Source organism: Benincasa hispida, chromosome 2 (assembly GCF_027475165.1).
Source record: "Benincasa hispida cultivar pf3 chromosome 2, pf3_genome.v1.1, whole genome shotgun sequence".
Classification (NCBI taxonomy): Eukaryota; Viridiplantae; Streptophyta; class Magnoliopsida; order Cucurbitales; family Cucurbitaceae; genus Benincasa; species Benincasa hispida.
In genome coordinates this window covers 66,499,493-66,513,671 of record NC_143479.1, presented here as the reverse complement: position 1 = coordinate 66,513,671, position 14,179 = coordinate 66,499,493, and the positions used below count along the sequence as shown (strand labels likewise).

At 36.9% G+C, this 14,179-nt stretch overlaps 1 protein-coding gene across 1 annotated transcript; it reads right to left on the bottom strand.

The window, feature by feature from the left end:
- Positions 1 to 1,244: 1,244 nt before the first annotated feature.
- LOC120071346 (xaa-pro aminopeptidase P) lies at positions 1,245 to 13,492 on the bottom strand. The gene is made up of 4 exons (XM_039023566.2): positions 13,156 to 13,492; positions 11,995 to 12,102; positions 10,504 to 10,652; positions 1,245 to 1,535 (listed from the first exon to the last, which is right to left on the bottom strand). The coding sequence occupies exons 2-4, from the start codon at positions 12,092 to 12,094 to the stop codon at positions 1,458 to 1,460; spliced, it is 327 nt and encodes a 108-aa protein (XP_038879494.1). The 5' UTR covers positions 12,095 to 12,102; positions 13,156 to 13,492; the 3' UTR covers positions 1,245 to 1,457.
- Positions 13,493 to 14,179: the final 687 nt, after the last annotated feature.

Here is a 14,179-nt window from a genome sequence, read left to right as displayed (position 1 = left end):
ACCTGAACATGATTCAACGGATTAAAACGTGTTTGGATAATTTTCTTATGAACTACATCCTCTCTTTCAAGGAGCTACAGTGTCTCTTTTTCTTGTTATTATGAATATCTTACAAATAAAGACATTCTCTCACTTAGAACTAGAGACCTTTAAGATATACTTTCAAGTACTAATAATTCATCTCAAACTGGTAGCCTACTTTCTCAACCAAATGAAGACTTGCTCCTAATCCACAGTTCCATAGAGCTCTTCCAATAAGCAAAATATCCTTAAAAATTCTAAGAAATTTGTTCTTTCCATATTTCACTATAGAGTGTTCGGAGGTTGAGTTAAAGTCTAGAGTTAATATATTTGAATTAAGAAGTCTGTCATTGGTGTATAGATTTGTAAGATGGAGTTCCCTGATAAATTTGTAAAAAAGAGAAACAAAGAATATAGAATTACTCGATAAATGTACAAACTTTAATAGTAACACTATTGAATTTGAGTGCCAAACACCCCTTATGTGTGTTCACAAGCTTTTTTTTTTTCTTTTGGATAAACTACCGGGCTCATCTCTATCCAAACCTAAGAGATCTCAAACAAATCCTACAAGGGTTTGAATAATAAAATCTAACATAAAAGAAAGTGTATCCCCATGTGTGTGTTATAGAGGAGAAGAGAAGATGCGACAGCAAGAGAAGAGTCCATTCTGACAATGCACCTGGAAATTTTCTAGTTAAGAACACATAATGAAATAAGAGAGAAACAGCAATAATTGATGGACATGCCTACGTGGGTGGTGGGAACGAGAAAAAAGAATGAAACATAAACACAAGTGGTGGCTCAAACCTAATGGCCTCAATTATGGTGAAATCGTGTGCATCCATCCAACCAACCAACATCACCACTTCCCTCATGTAATGACAAAACAGGAGGTTGACTATCAAACATCACACATTTTCTTCAATGGGTCCCAATCATAGCCTCACACGTGGCTTTGCTGTGACAACTCACAATGGTGGGCCCTTGCCTTTTTTTGTTGGGGGTGGGGGGTTCTGTTTCAAATAGCGACAGAAGATTCAGAACAAAAACCAAAATGGGTGCTAAGAAGAGCTTTTGATTGGGTTCCATCCACTCTATCTATTATATGCCTCTATAGAATGTTTTAATTTTACAACTTTGACTGAACTATAAAACAAGAATTCTAAGGAGAACAGACACCAACTTACCAGATTTCGTTTTGTCCTGTCATGCAGTTGATGTAAATTTGAACTTTCAGTCCACTTAAATTTAAGATTCATGCACCATCTTAAACAAACTGAACGGTATATAGTTGGTACAATGAATAGAAACAATTCAAAAGCAGTAAAATAAGGATACGCTTTCAATTTAGTAAATGAAATACTGTCCCTCGAAGTTTTACAAACTGAAGATCAGCTAACGATTCCTTCACCGAGTTAACATAGTTAAAACCTTCAGACCTTCAAGGAATCGGATCTAGGCCTCCATAGTCCAAGTCTGTACTTATGGGTGTACTTCAATATCAGCTTCCTCTGCCACAGACGTGAAAATTTAGGCCAACAAGCATTATCATGAAAACAATCAGACATCAATCAAGCCACTATTGTTCTAAATCAAATACAAGGTATCTATAGAACTTTGCTCCAGCCAAAACTTGTATTCTCAATAAGCATTAGTTCGTGACTGAGATTCGAAGTCAACAGTGAGGTGTGTCAAGTGTGATAGACTATTATTGATGTATTTAGCAGAAAGAGAGCAAAGCAGAAAGTAGCAGGTAACAGGTGTGATGCAAGCATGGGACCCTTTTTGTAACAGCAAACTTGTAAGCAGGAAAGGGGTGTGAATCCATAATTGTATAAGATAACTGATATAAAGGTGGAAGTGTACTTCTCTGTACACTTACGGATATGAAGTGAGATTTGTAAAGTATTGGAAGCAATTTTTATGCATCCAACGGCATATCTATAGACTATCAAATAGCTTTATACTAGACAGATCTTACCCAAAGGGGTTGCCATCTGATCTAGCTTCGACAATGGTAGGTGCCATTGACTAAAACTAGTAATTGCACATGAAACTTTCCTTGGTTTATTTACTTTGGTGATAAAAAAAAAAATATTCATCTTCCAAGATTTGCTTGTTATTTAACTAGCCATTTGTAATCAGATTATGACTTCAATGTCACAAGCCAAATACTTCCTAGATACTAAATCCTTTTCTCTTTTAGAAGAAACCAAGCTTTCATTAAGAGAATGAAATAAAACAAATAAAACTGGGCCTACAAAAAGACAACCTAGCAAAAGGAGTCGCAGAGCTAATTATATAAAAAGGGGCTCCAATCCAAAATAATAAGACCTAGAGAGTAAGAACAAGACTCCGTACAAACCAAAGCCTACAAGAGACCAAACAAACAAGTGATCAAAACTCCTCTGAAGAGATTAAATTAATCAAAAGAAAATTAAGAAACCTCTTTTTTTATAAACAACGCGACTACAAAGGTTATTACAACTCCCCCAGTTGTGACCCTGATTGATCGTTTTCTCATCTCTAGATGCTTGTATTGATAAATCGAGTGGTATGGTCAGGCACCTCCCACGACCATCTGATCACTTCTCTATTCTTCTCACCCTTGCATTCAAAATGGGGACATGGACTTGAAGTTTGAGAATATGTGGATGGACCACTCCTTTAGGGATAGTCTTTCGAGATGGTGACAACAAAACCAAACCTCTGGCTGGGCTTGATCATGGATTCACCCAAAGGCTAAAGAATCTTAAACAGGTATCGAAATCAAGGAACAGAGACACATATGGTTGCACTCATGAGCTTGGTAGATTAGACGACTTCGAAGAAACTCGTGGTCTTGACCACATTGAACATCAGATGAGGATCTTTATAAAAACAAAGCTTATTGATCTATCTTATGCAGAGGAAATAAGATGGAGGCAGAAATGTTAGACGAAGTGGATCAAGGAGAGAGATGAGAACAGGAGATTCTTTCATCGGTTCCTATCATTCTGGAAGAGGAAAAACACGATCGTGGAGCTGTTATCTAGACAGGGACACAACTTAGTAGATGAACTGTGATATTGAAGCTGAATTTCTTGACTTTTTATAGAGACCTCTACACCAAACGGTGCAGTAATAGATCTCTTCCTACCATTGATAACGGGAAACCTATTACTATTGATCAAGCACATGCTTTAGAAACCCCTTTCACTGATCTGTAAATTTGGCGTGCCATTTCCAACTTGGGAAATAATAAGTCTCTGAGACCAGACGGTTATACATATGAATTTTTTAAAAAGCATTGGAACATCCTTAAAGATGACATCAAAAGGGTGTTCCAAGACTTTTTTGAGAAAGCCATTATTAATGTCGACCTCAATGAGACTTATATTTGCCTGATTTCTAAAATGATTAATGCCAGGCGGGTTGGTGATTATAGACCGATCACCCTTACCACATGTTTATACGAAATTATTGCTCGAGTTTTATCAGAAAGACTGAAGAGAGTTCTCCCCCATGCAATCTCCACGAATCAATTCGCTGTTGTAACTAACCGCCAAATCATTGATGCCTCCTTAATTGCTAATGAAATGATAGATCTCTACTCCTGCTCAATGACTAAAGGTGTGGTGATAAAGCTTGACATTTTTTTAAACGGAAACGAACATTTTCATTGAATTAATAAAAAGAGGCTAATGCTCAAAGTAGAAAGAGACTTACAAATAGCTTGAAATCAAAGCAACGGTAACTAAAGATCAGCGGGCGCACCGGGCCATCTCAGTTAGGTTGACACCGCCCTAGCGCCCTCATCATATCCCGAAACTAAAAATTCCGCTAACATGCCATATAATTCAAATCATCAGTACAGCAAAAGACTTGGAACTTAATACAAAAAACACACTTAAGATACAGAGATAAAAGCATTCCAATTAAGGTAAATATCTTGGATGGAATAATCTTCGAATAACTTGGCTTGTGAAAACCAAGAGGATGCAAGAAGCTGGATTGAATTGAAACGGTGTAACCAAACTACAGCCTTGTTCTAAAAAACTCTTTGGTTGCGCTCGAACCAAATTTCTGACAACGTGGCATTGAATGCATTTGACCAAAGTAGCTGGGCTTTAGGTGAGAGAGAGGGTCCTCTTAAAACTTGAGAGACATTAATGCCAAACGAACGCCCAAAGACCCACGACACACTAAGTAAGAGAAAATTTTCCACCAAGAAGGCATTTGATATGGTTGATGGGGAATTTTTGAACATCATGATTGCCAAAAGTTTTGGTGACACTTGGAGGAAATGGATTATGGGCTGTATTTCATCAACCAATTTTTCCATTATCATCAATGGAAAACCTAGAGGCAAGATCAAAACGCTGCATGGCCTTGACTCTAATATTATTGAGGGCTTTGCTGTGAAGAACTCGGGTCTCAGTATTAACCATCTACAATTTGCCGATGACACCATCATTTTCTCCTCTCCCATGATCAACCGCTACTTTCTCATATGAAAAACCGGATACCATCCTTTTCTCATTGATAGGAAAACTTTCACCATCAATCTTGATGAGAAATCGAGGGGAACCCCTGTTAGGATTACTGAACAGGATAAGAATGTAACCTTCTCGCTTTGCCTTTCTTGGACTACCCTGAAACGACTCTCCTCTACCTTTGATTTTCTGCACAAGGACCCCTACAATCAAAAATATTTTCGGAAACTGGTTGATGAAAACTCTACTATATGGTTGGAGAAGCACAATAATAAGAATGGCTTTTTTGTGGAACTTACCCATCTTCATCAAACAGGTCGTCGAACAAAGCTTTACATACCATCGAAAGAAAACAAGCGAGACTGATTCTCCTTCTCCTCTTTGTTATCTGATTCTCCTGGTGAACCCATCCTTCCTAACCATAGGCAACAAGTTTCCATTTAGGTGATCAAAGAACATCAAGGCCATCCTCCCGTGAGTCATAAGCTCCCAATCCCTGCTCCTCCTCCCATACTTCCTCAACATGCTTGGACATCCATGGTCATTGCTGAGCGCTATCACCTTCATGATTCTTGGTCTGACAACGAGACAAGCTTCCTTCTCCAATATTTGCTCCATCAACATGGATCCATGTTGACGGGGCTCTTCTCCACATTTATGATCCAGCCATTGCAACCAAACTTTGCAGTCATGCTGAGTGGACATCTTTTAGTTCCTTCAGATTGAAATTTTGGCCAACAACTAATCACACAGCTTATCATCGTCAATCTGCTGCATCGTAAGAGGCTGGATTGAGATCACAAACCTTTCTCCCACCCTCTAGAACGAGAACATTTTTAGATTTATTGGTGATCAATGTGGAGGCTACCTTTCCACAGCAAACCGATTGGAAACAACAAACCAATCGAAGAGGGGCATAAATCTCATGCCTACTCACTTGAAGAGGGGCATAAATTTCTTTCTTGGAATGTTCGTAGCTTATGCTCTTGGTGAAAAAGGGCTTTAGTTAAAAAATTGATCCTACGACACAATCCTAGTATCTTTCTTCTTCAGGAAACAAAATTGTCATAGGTCGACTATTTTCTTATTAAATCTATTTGGAGCTCCTCTTTCATTGGCTGGACAGCTCTTAATGCTATTGACTCATCCAGTGGCATTCTTATCATATGGAGTGAACTTGATTACACCGTCAATGAGGTTATTCGAGGTCTATTTATTGTACCTGTTCATTTATCTTTGGCTAATGGTTTCTCTTTTTGGCTTTCATCGGTTTATGGTCCCTTTGATGATGATTTTAGACCTGATTATTGGAAAGAGCTTGATGATTTGGCTGGGTTGGGTGGTGACCGATGGATTATTGCCGGTGATTTTAATGTAACTCATTGGACATGGGAAAAATCCCATGATAATTCTACCTTTTCCAGTATGTGTGCCTTCAACCAATGGATTGGAACTTCGGTTTACGTGACATACCTCTCAACAATGGCCGTTTTACTTGGTCCAATTCGAGTCCCACCCAATACCTCTCTCCTTAATAGATTCCTCCTCATTAATACGTGTCTTGCCAAACTTGGTTCGATTATTTCAAAGAGGCTTGATAGAGTTACGCCGAATCACTATCCTTTGCTTCTGACTTCAGGTAATATTGCATGGAGCTCCACTCCTTTTTCGTTTGAGAATGCCTAGCTTAAAATCCCCTTCTTTTGATCTATGGTGGAGGATTGGTGGACTTCTCATCCTTGTGTTGGTAGACCCGGACATAGCCTTATGATGAAACTTAAGGCTCTAAAATCTTTTCTCTGCAATTGCCATTGTGCTCAACAGGTGGAGGCCCCATCTATCCCATCCCTTGTGTCACAATTGCAAGCTCCGGATAATTTGGAGGATATTGGTCCTTTCTCAACTGAACAGATTTCCTTGCGTCATTTGCTTCGGGAACCGACTAAGCTTGAGACGGTTGTCTATTGGCATCAGCATTGCAAATTGAAATGGCTCGAAGAGGGGGATGAGAATACACGTTTTTTCCACCATTTTGTTGCTCCTCGTAAACGAGAGTTCGATCTCAGAAATTCTCTCACGAGATGGTCGTAGTATGCTCTCTACGACTGACATTGAAATAGAATTCTTAGATTTTTACTCGAATTTGTTCAGCAATGATTTGACTCAACGTTTTATCCCAACCAACCTTGATTGGTCTCCTATTAGAACTTCACAAGCTACTAACCTCTAGCGCCCTTTTACTGAGGAAGAGGTTTTTATTGTTGTCTCTTCTTTGGGTTCCTCTAAATCTCTTGGCCCCAATGGTTTTACTGCTGAATTTTTTAATTTCTTCTGGTCCACTATCAAGTTTGATATTATGTCCATGGTCAATGATTTTTACTCTTCTGGAATCATCAATGCATCTTTGAATGAGACTTATATTTGTTTAATCCTTAAAAAGGTTGATTCAAAGATTGTTTATAATTATCAGCCTATCAATCTCATTGCATGTTCTTAACTGCTTACAAAATAATCGTTCAGGTGCTCTCTAATCGCTTAAAACTTGTCCTCCCTCATACAATCACTACTACTCAACTTGCTTTTGTGGCTGGTAGACAGATCTTAGATGCCGCTTTAATGGCAAACGAGTTGATTGACGATTGGTTTTCATCTAATAAGGTATGGTTATTAAATTGGATCTTGAGAAGGCTTTTGATACGATGGACTGGGATTTCTTGGATGTTATGTTACGGGCTAAAGGTTTTGGGGTTGTCCGGCGTCAGTGAATTCAAGGTTGTGTTGCTAGCGCAAACTATTCTATTATTCTTAATGGCCACCCTCGTGGGAAGATCATTCCTTCTCAAGGTATTAGGCAAGGAGATCATCTTTCTCCGTTTCTCTTTATTTGTTGATTGTCTAAGCCACCTCTTGGAGCATAGTTCATCTCGTGGTCTTATTGTTTCTCATCCTATTGGTATTTCTTCTCTCAATTTAAACCATCTTCAATTTGCAGATGATACCTTATTATTTTCTACAACAGATCATTCAGCTTTGCAGAATCTATTTGATGTGGTTGGTATCTTTGAAAGTGCCTCTGATTTAAATATCAATTGTTTGAAAAGTGAGTTGCTTGGTATTCACCTCGTTGATTCTAATTTTCAATGGATGTTCCATAAATTTGGCTATAAGGGGGTTTTCTTGGCCATCTTCCTATCTGGGTTTGCCTCTTGCTGGTAATTCTAAGTCTATGGCTTTTTGGTATCTTATTGTTGAGAAGATTAAACACAAGCTCCATAACTGGAAATATGCATATATCTTTAAAGGTGGCAGACATACCCTTATTCACGTTACCCTGTCACTCACTTACTACTTATCTTTGTTTCGTGCTCCTAACTCTATAATTTCTATGTTGGAAAAGTTGGTTTGTGATTTCTTTTGTGAAGGCTCTTGTGGTAAGAGTGCTATGCATAATGTGAACTGAAAATCTACTCAACGTCCAAAATTAATGGGAGGCCTTGACATTGGTAATTTTCAACACCGTAATTTTGCGCTCCTAGCTAAATGGATCTGGCGTTTTGTTACTGAACCCAATGCACTATGGCAGAAAGTTATTGTTGCTAAGCACTCTTTGAGTAGGAAGGGTAGGCCTTCTCTAGACATCGAGGCCCTCATCTTTCCCCTTGGAGATACATTTGTCAAAATGTTGGTTTGATTGATAGTCATGTCCCCATTGGCATATTGGTAATGGTTCTACTACCTCTTTTTGGATGGACCTTTGGCTCAATTGTGGTACTTTATCTGCTACTTTTCCTCGTCTGTTTCGCCTTGCCCTTCCCCCTAATGATACGGTGGCTGATGTCTAGATTGTTGAAACTGAATCTTGGGATCTTCATCTTCACCATAATCTTAATGATCTAGAAATATCTGAATGGACTACTTTATCGCATGTTCTCACATTTGTTCGATTCCGCCCCTCTACTGATATTTGGGTCTGGCCTTTAGATTCTTCTGGTTCTTACACCGTCAAATTTCCTATGGATGGTTGAATTGCTTGGTTCTGTCGATCCTCTCCGGAAAGATCTCTACCGTGTAATTTGGATAGACTCTTACCCAAAGAAGATAAAAATTTTCTTATGGGTGCTCAGTCTTAGTGTCATTAATACAGCTGATCATTTGTCACGTTGTATGCCATACATGCTTTCTCCCCCTCCTGGTGCTCTCTGTGTTGCCATAGTTCCAAGACTCAGCCTCATTTGTTTGCTCATTGCCCTTTTGTGCACTATTTTTGGACTCTTGTTTTGGATGCTTTCAAATGGTTTTTGGTTTTACCTAATTCCATTTTTTGATTTTTTAGCTACTCTACTTGTGAGGCATCCTTTTGGTGGTTCTAGGAAAATTCTTTGGTTGGCTATTGTGCGAAGCTTCTTTTGGAATCTTGGGGGGAATGTAATGGGAGAATCTTTTGAGACATGTCTTTTACCTTTTATCGCTTTTTTGATTTTGTGCTTACTCATGCATATAACTGGTATAATTTTGAGGCTCCATTAAATTCTTATACTTAATCTTTTTTCCTCTCCCATTGGAGAGATTTCTTGTAACCCTCTATTTCATTCATCAATGAAACGTTTCTTTCTCTAAAAATGTTGCGAATGTTTTTATTAAACAAGCTCCATATGTCGACATTGGGGCAAGTCTATAATGCGCCTTCTGGTTTTTTGTGATTATATCCGGTCCTTTGGGAAGAAAATTATCTCATACTTCAACTATCATGTGGTCTTCCCGAATGGTCCTCTCACCCTATTGAATATGCTCCTTATCGGCCTTCCTTTTAAAGACAAAAAAGAGATCTTCCGATGCTTCATCATCAAAGCCTTCCTATGGCTCATATGGAACGAGCGGAATCACTATATCTTCAAAGGAGTCTGATTTCACTCACTTTTTTATCATCTTTTGTATACATCGCTTACCTGGAGTAAATTCACTCACTACTTTTGTGATTACAACCTTACTTCACGTATTTCACAATGGCATAGCATTACGTAATCCCTTACAGCTTACTTGTCCTCTTGTAATTTCATACCATCAATGAAATTATAATTATGTTTCTCATTAAAAAAGAAAAAAACAAGGGTTATTACAAAACAAATTCTTATAGAACTAATCATCCGAAAACTTAAAAAACTAAAGAACAAACTTATTGATTACATTTTTTTATCAATGATCTGAAGTTTAATTAAGGCTACTGTGCCAATTAAAATATCAGTATAAAGTTCATAAAAGCTTGTAAATGAAATTTTAAAGCCCTCTTAATTATTTCAGTTTTAAATGAAATTTTAAACCCCTCTTAATTATTTCAGTTTCCTAGACTACAGGAGTAAAATGATAAAATCAACTTTGAAAAGAGAGTAATCCATAAATACTATATTTATATAAATATTTAAAAACAGTGAAGTAAGTTCACTCTTTAAGAGGATCTTAAAAGAAACAATCGTTCTCCCACTCCATTTATACATATATTATATATAGTAATATCTGGGAAGAACTAGAAGACAATATCGTGTCTTTGTGGCAAAACAAACAATAGACCTGGTCCAACTCTTCTAACAAGAGTTCAGTAGAAATAATTAAATGCATGGATAAGATGATAATACATTATAACAACTAGACTAGCCATCATTCTGACTCATGGAGGCAGAAATTACATGGCTATTTGCTGATAGCATATCTTCTTCTTGAAAAGGTCGCTTATAGTTCATAACCATACATTGTTTCATCATTCCAAATATATATATAGAGAGAGAGAGAGAGACTGGCAATTAAACAATTAGCACCAAATGAAGTTATAAGCAGAAAAGGGAAGGATAGCTCTTGATTACTACTGTTGCTACTTGCTACATCTAGAAAGCTTATCAAATACAGGCTAATGAAGCCAATATGCCTATCCTCTTAGTCGTTTTGGTAATCAAACAGCTCTTAGTCTTGTCCTTACAAAAATAATAATAGGAATAACGAAGGAAATACTTACATGTTTGCATGGAATTCCAAGTTTTTTCAGTTTAAGTGTGCGAGTAACAAGCAGCTTCTGGAAGTCACCAATCTCTGATTCAAGTTTAGCCACATGTGACTCAACCCCATGCCCAACACCATTTAAAAATTCTGGTATACCAACCTTCACTAGAACATAAACGTCAAAAAATCAAGCACACAATATTATAACTTATTGACTCCAAATTCAAACGTTTGGGCTCCTTTTACTTCAAGGCAATGGAATAGAAATTTTCATTTTCCAATGATGGTGTGTACTAGAATGTAGGGTTGGAATCAATTGTGGGACACACCATTAATTTTCTAAAACAAATTTATTTTAATCGTTTTTTAATGGATATAGTTTTACTTTAGTTAGTAATTATTTATTGATATCAAATAGATTATTCAAATAGAATTTATTATTATTAAATACCATTATATTGACAATAAAAAAAATTACTACTTGTTCATATTAACTAAATCATTAGATTTAAAGATATTATGATAAAAGAAATTGGTAATAAAACAAATTAAAAATTTATTATTGGGGTTACTATTAAGTTAGAAATATGACGGAGGTATTATGGTAATTGTGTTATGTCTAATTCATAATTTGAAGTAAATACCACTGGTGGATTAGTGATTCTCCTATTCCAAACAACTCTTAGTAAACAGCATGAAAGCAATAACATTCTGATTCCAATTGATTTCATTATGATCCCCAGTACGTAAACGGGACCTTAATTCTGGTCACAGGCTCGCAAGGAAATCAAGTAACCTATGGTGACAGACAAATAAGATAGAGATAACAATACTAGTTGAGCATTATATGACATCATACGGAAAGTTAAATAATGCTTTTCAGTTTTCTGAAATTTTAGATAATATTTTCTTCTCCCACTCCTCTTTTAATAAACATGGAATCAACAAGTGCATACAAAAAAAAAAAAAAACTATTATTTTATAAGAAACGAGTTCACTTACGAATTTTCATTGAGGAAAGTGAAGGAATGAACAAGGGCATACAAAAAAACCAAAAAAAAAACTCATGAAAATGATTCTCAACTACAAGCCAAACAAAAGAATGATACCAGGCTCAAAATTAAAATTTAAAAATAATAATAATAATCATAAATTTTTTTTTTAAAAAAAAAAAAAAAAAACTGATTAATGCTCATAGTGACACATTAAATCTCACCTCCCACACACCTTGACCTATGAACCCCTTTAAGATTACTGCAATTCCTCTCGGATCACTCCCCACAAAATTGCCAAACAAGTCGGCAATAAATTCATTCAACAAAAAGAGAAGAAATAAACTATATTTCCGTGCCTATTCACAAAACCGTTCAGTAAACCATACATTTCTTGGCTCTTCTTTTTTGGCCGACAGAACAAACTAAGTCTACTTTCCATATTCCATAAACCAAATTAAGCATTAGGCTCAGTTCCCGGAACAAGGTGAGAATAAAGTTTAAAAACCACTTACCGACATACAGGGTAGATTTAGAAAAGAATCTAGCAAATGAAGGAGCTGAGTATGGTTGCAGTATAGACCTATGGTTGGAGATAATCTGCCTCCATGCCATCCTTCTTGCTGTGGACAACAAATCCATCAGTCTCAAATCATATTCATCTTTTCAAGAGAGTTTTTAAGCTTTGAAGCAAGTCACAGGAAGCTTTAAAGTTCTGTAGGTTCGACCCTTTAGTTTTACTTCAGAATGGCTATAAGTAATATGAATATAACAAAGAATCTATACAGATCAGGGAAAACACCTTACCCTATACAATTGCAAAGAGAAAAATATTTCATGAAGTTGACAAACCAAATGTGGGTCAATAGCCCAAATATGTTATAGCATTCTCCTTTCATACCCACACAACATGGAGTTCTAACTGTAATCGGACCTCTTATTAATTCTACACCTGAAAATAAAACCTCCATTGAACTCTATGAATAAACAGAATACTTGTCCTCCCACACTAAACAGCAACGCCTAGTTCACTGAACTTCAAAATAACACCACAAAGAGTAAGAACTTTGCTAGCCCCAGAGAAAACGAGAACTTCTCCCTAATGCCAATCCTTCATTCTTGTTTCAGTTGTAGTTTCATTTCTGCATAAAATACACAATCCAGTTGTACTCTCCGTTCTTTCCAACGGGAATATCAATAAGAAAATGAACAGCAACATAGCTCAAACCCCCAAATGATTTTCCATTTCAACAAATTAGCAGTTTGACTTCAACACGGAAACATAGCATGAACAAAGACGCCGACTAAGTTGAATCAATATATACACGAATTCTGTAACCGTAACCAGTACTCGAAGGGTCAGTACAATTTGACAGTGAAGAGATATGGAAACATCAGCCAGCTTAAACCACCATACCGAGAGGCGAGCTGAACCATTGAATGCTATCCGAGGGGCAAGGTTTTTTCGATTTAAGAGGATTTCACCTTAAATTGAAACTTTTTCCCTCCATTATGATTTTAAAACTTGTTTGGATAAAAAAAAAAAAAAAAAGGAATCGATCAGATTGAGCAGGATGTCTAATTCAAAATTGAAGTCCATTACAAACGTAGCCTACTTTGAAGTTGATTGGGCAGGAGAAACAAAAAAGAAGAGAGAAAAATAGAACAGAACAGACCTCAACGGCGAGTGAAAAGAGTTGAAGTGACTGCGGCAGAAGACAGTGCTTGGCGTGACGGCGTTAGGTTGTAACAGAAAGGCGGTGGGGGCGTTCCGGCGAGCGGCAGAGGCGGGAGAGGGAGAGGGAGAGAGAAAAAATAAGAAGATGGGTAGGGTTTAAACTCTTGTAAAAAATAATAATAAATTTTCATTCTTCGTTATAAGTTACTTGAAAAAAACACAAAATAATGATAAATACCATGATCTTTTTATGGGTGTTCAGGCAACAAGTTGTAATCAGTTGACTGGGCTATTAATTAGGGATATTCGCGATTCGATTTAGTCGGATTTTGAGTAAAATCAATAAAACCAAACAGATCGATTTTCAACCGTGTTGAATCGTGGAAAATCGAAACTTCTCAATTTCGGTTTTTGAACCAAACAGCCTTGGTTTGGTTTAATTAAAACCATATTTTTGGGTTTGCAGACCCAACCCAAATACAATCTCTTTTTTTTAATAAAAAAAAGATCGTGTTAAAGGGAAAGAAAAGCGTGATGTGCAAAATTCTTGCCCTACTGTGGAGGCATGGAGGTGATGCTAATGTGGAGTCGTGGAGTTGGAGATGTGGTGCATCGTTGGTGTTGCTATTGTGTACTGTAGGTGTTCATGAAGTTGAGAATGGAGAAGGTGTCGTGGTGCTATCGTCAATTATCGCTGCAAACCTACATGAACTTAAAGATTGAAAAAGGTGAAAGTGAATAATGGTCAATTTCCGCAAATCCCAAATAAACGAGAGTTCACAAAAATAACAAGGTTTTGTTTCTCCATTCAAATACATTGTTCTGGGGTATTATCGGTGCAGAGAGTTGTGACTGAATCCCGTGTTTTATCATATAGTCCTGGAATTTTGACCTTATTGGTTCTCAACCTTGGTTTTCAATTCCTTGAACTTTTCAAGAGCTTCAGACTTATAATGAATATATAAATGTAATCATACCTTGAATAATCATCAATAAAGCTAATGAAATATCCAGAACCTCCC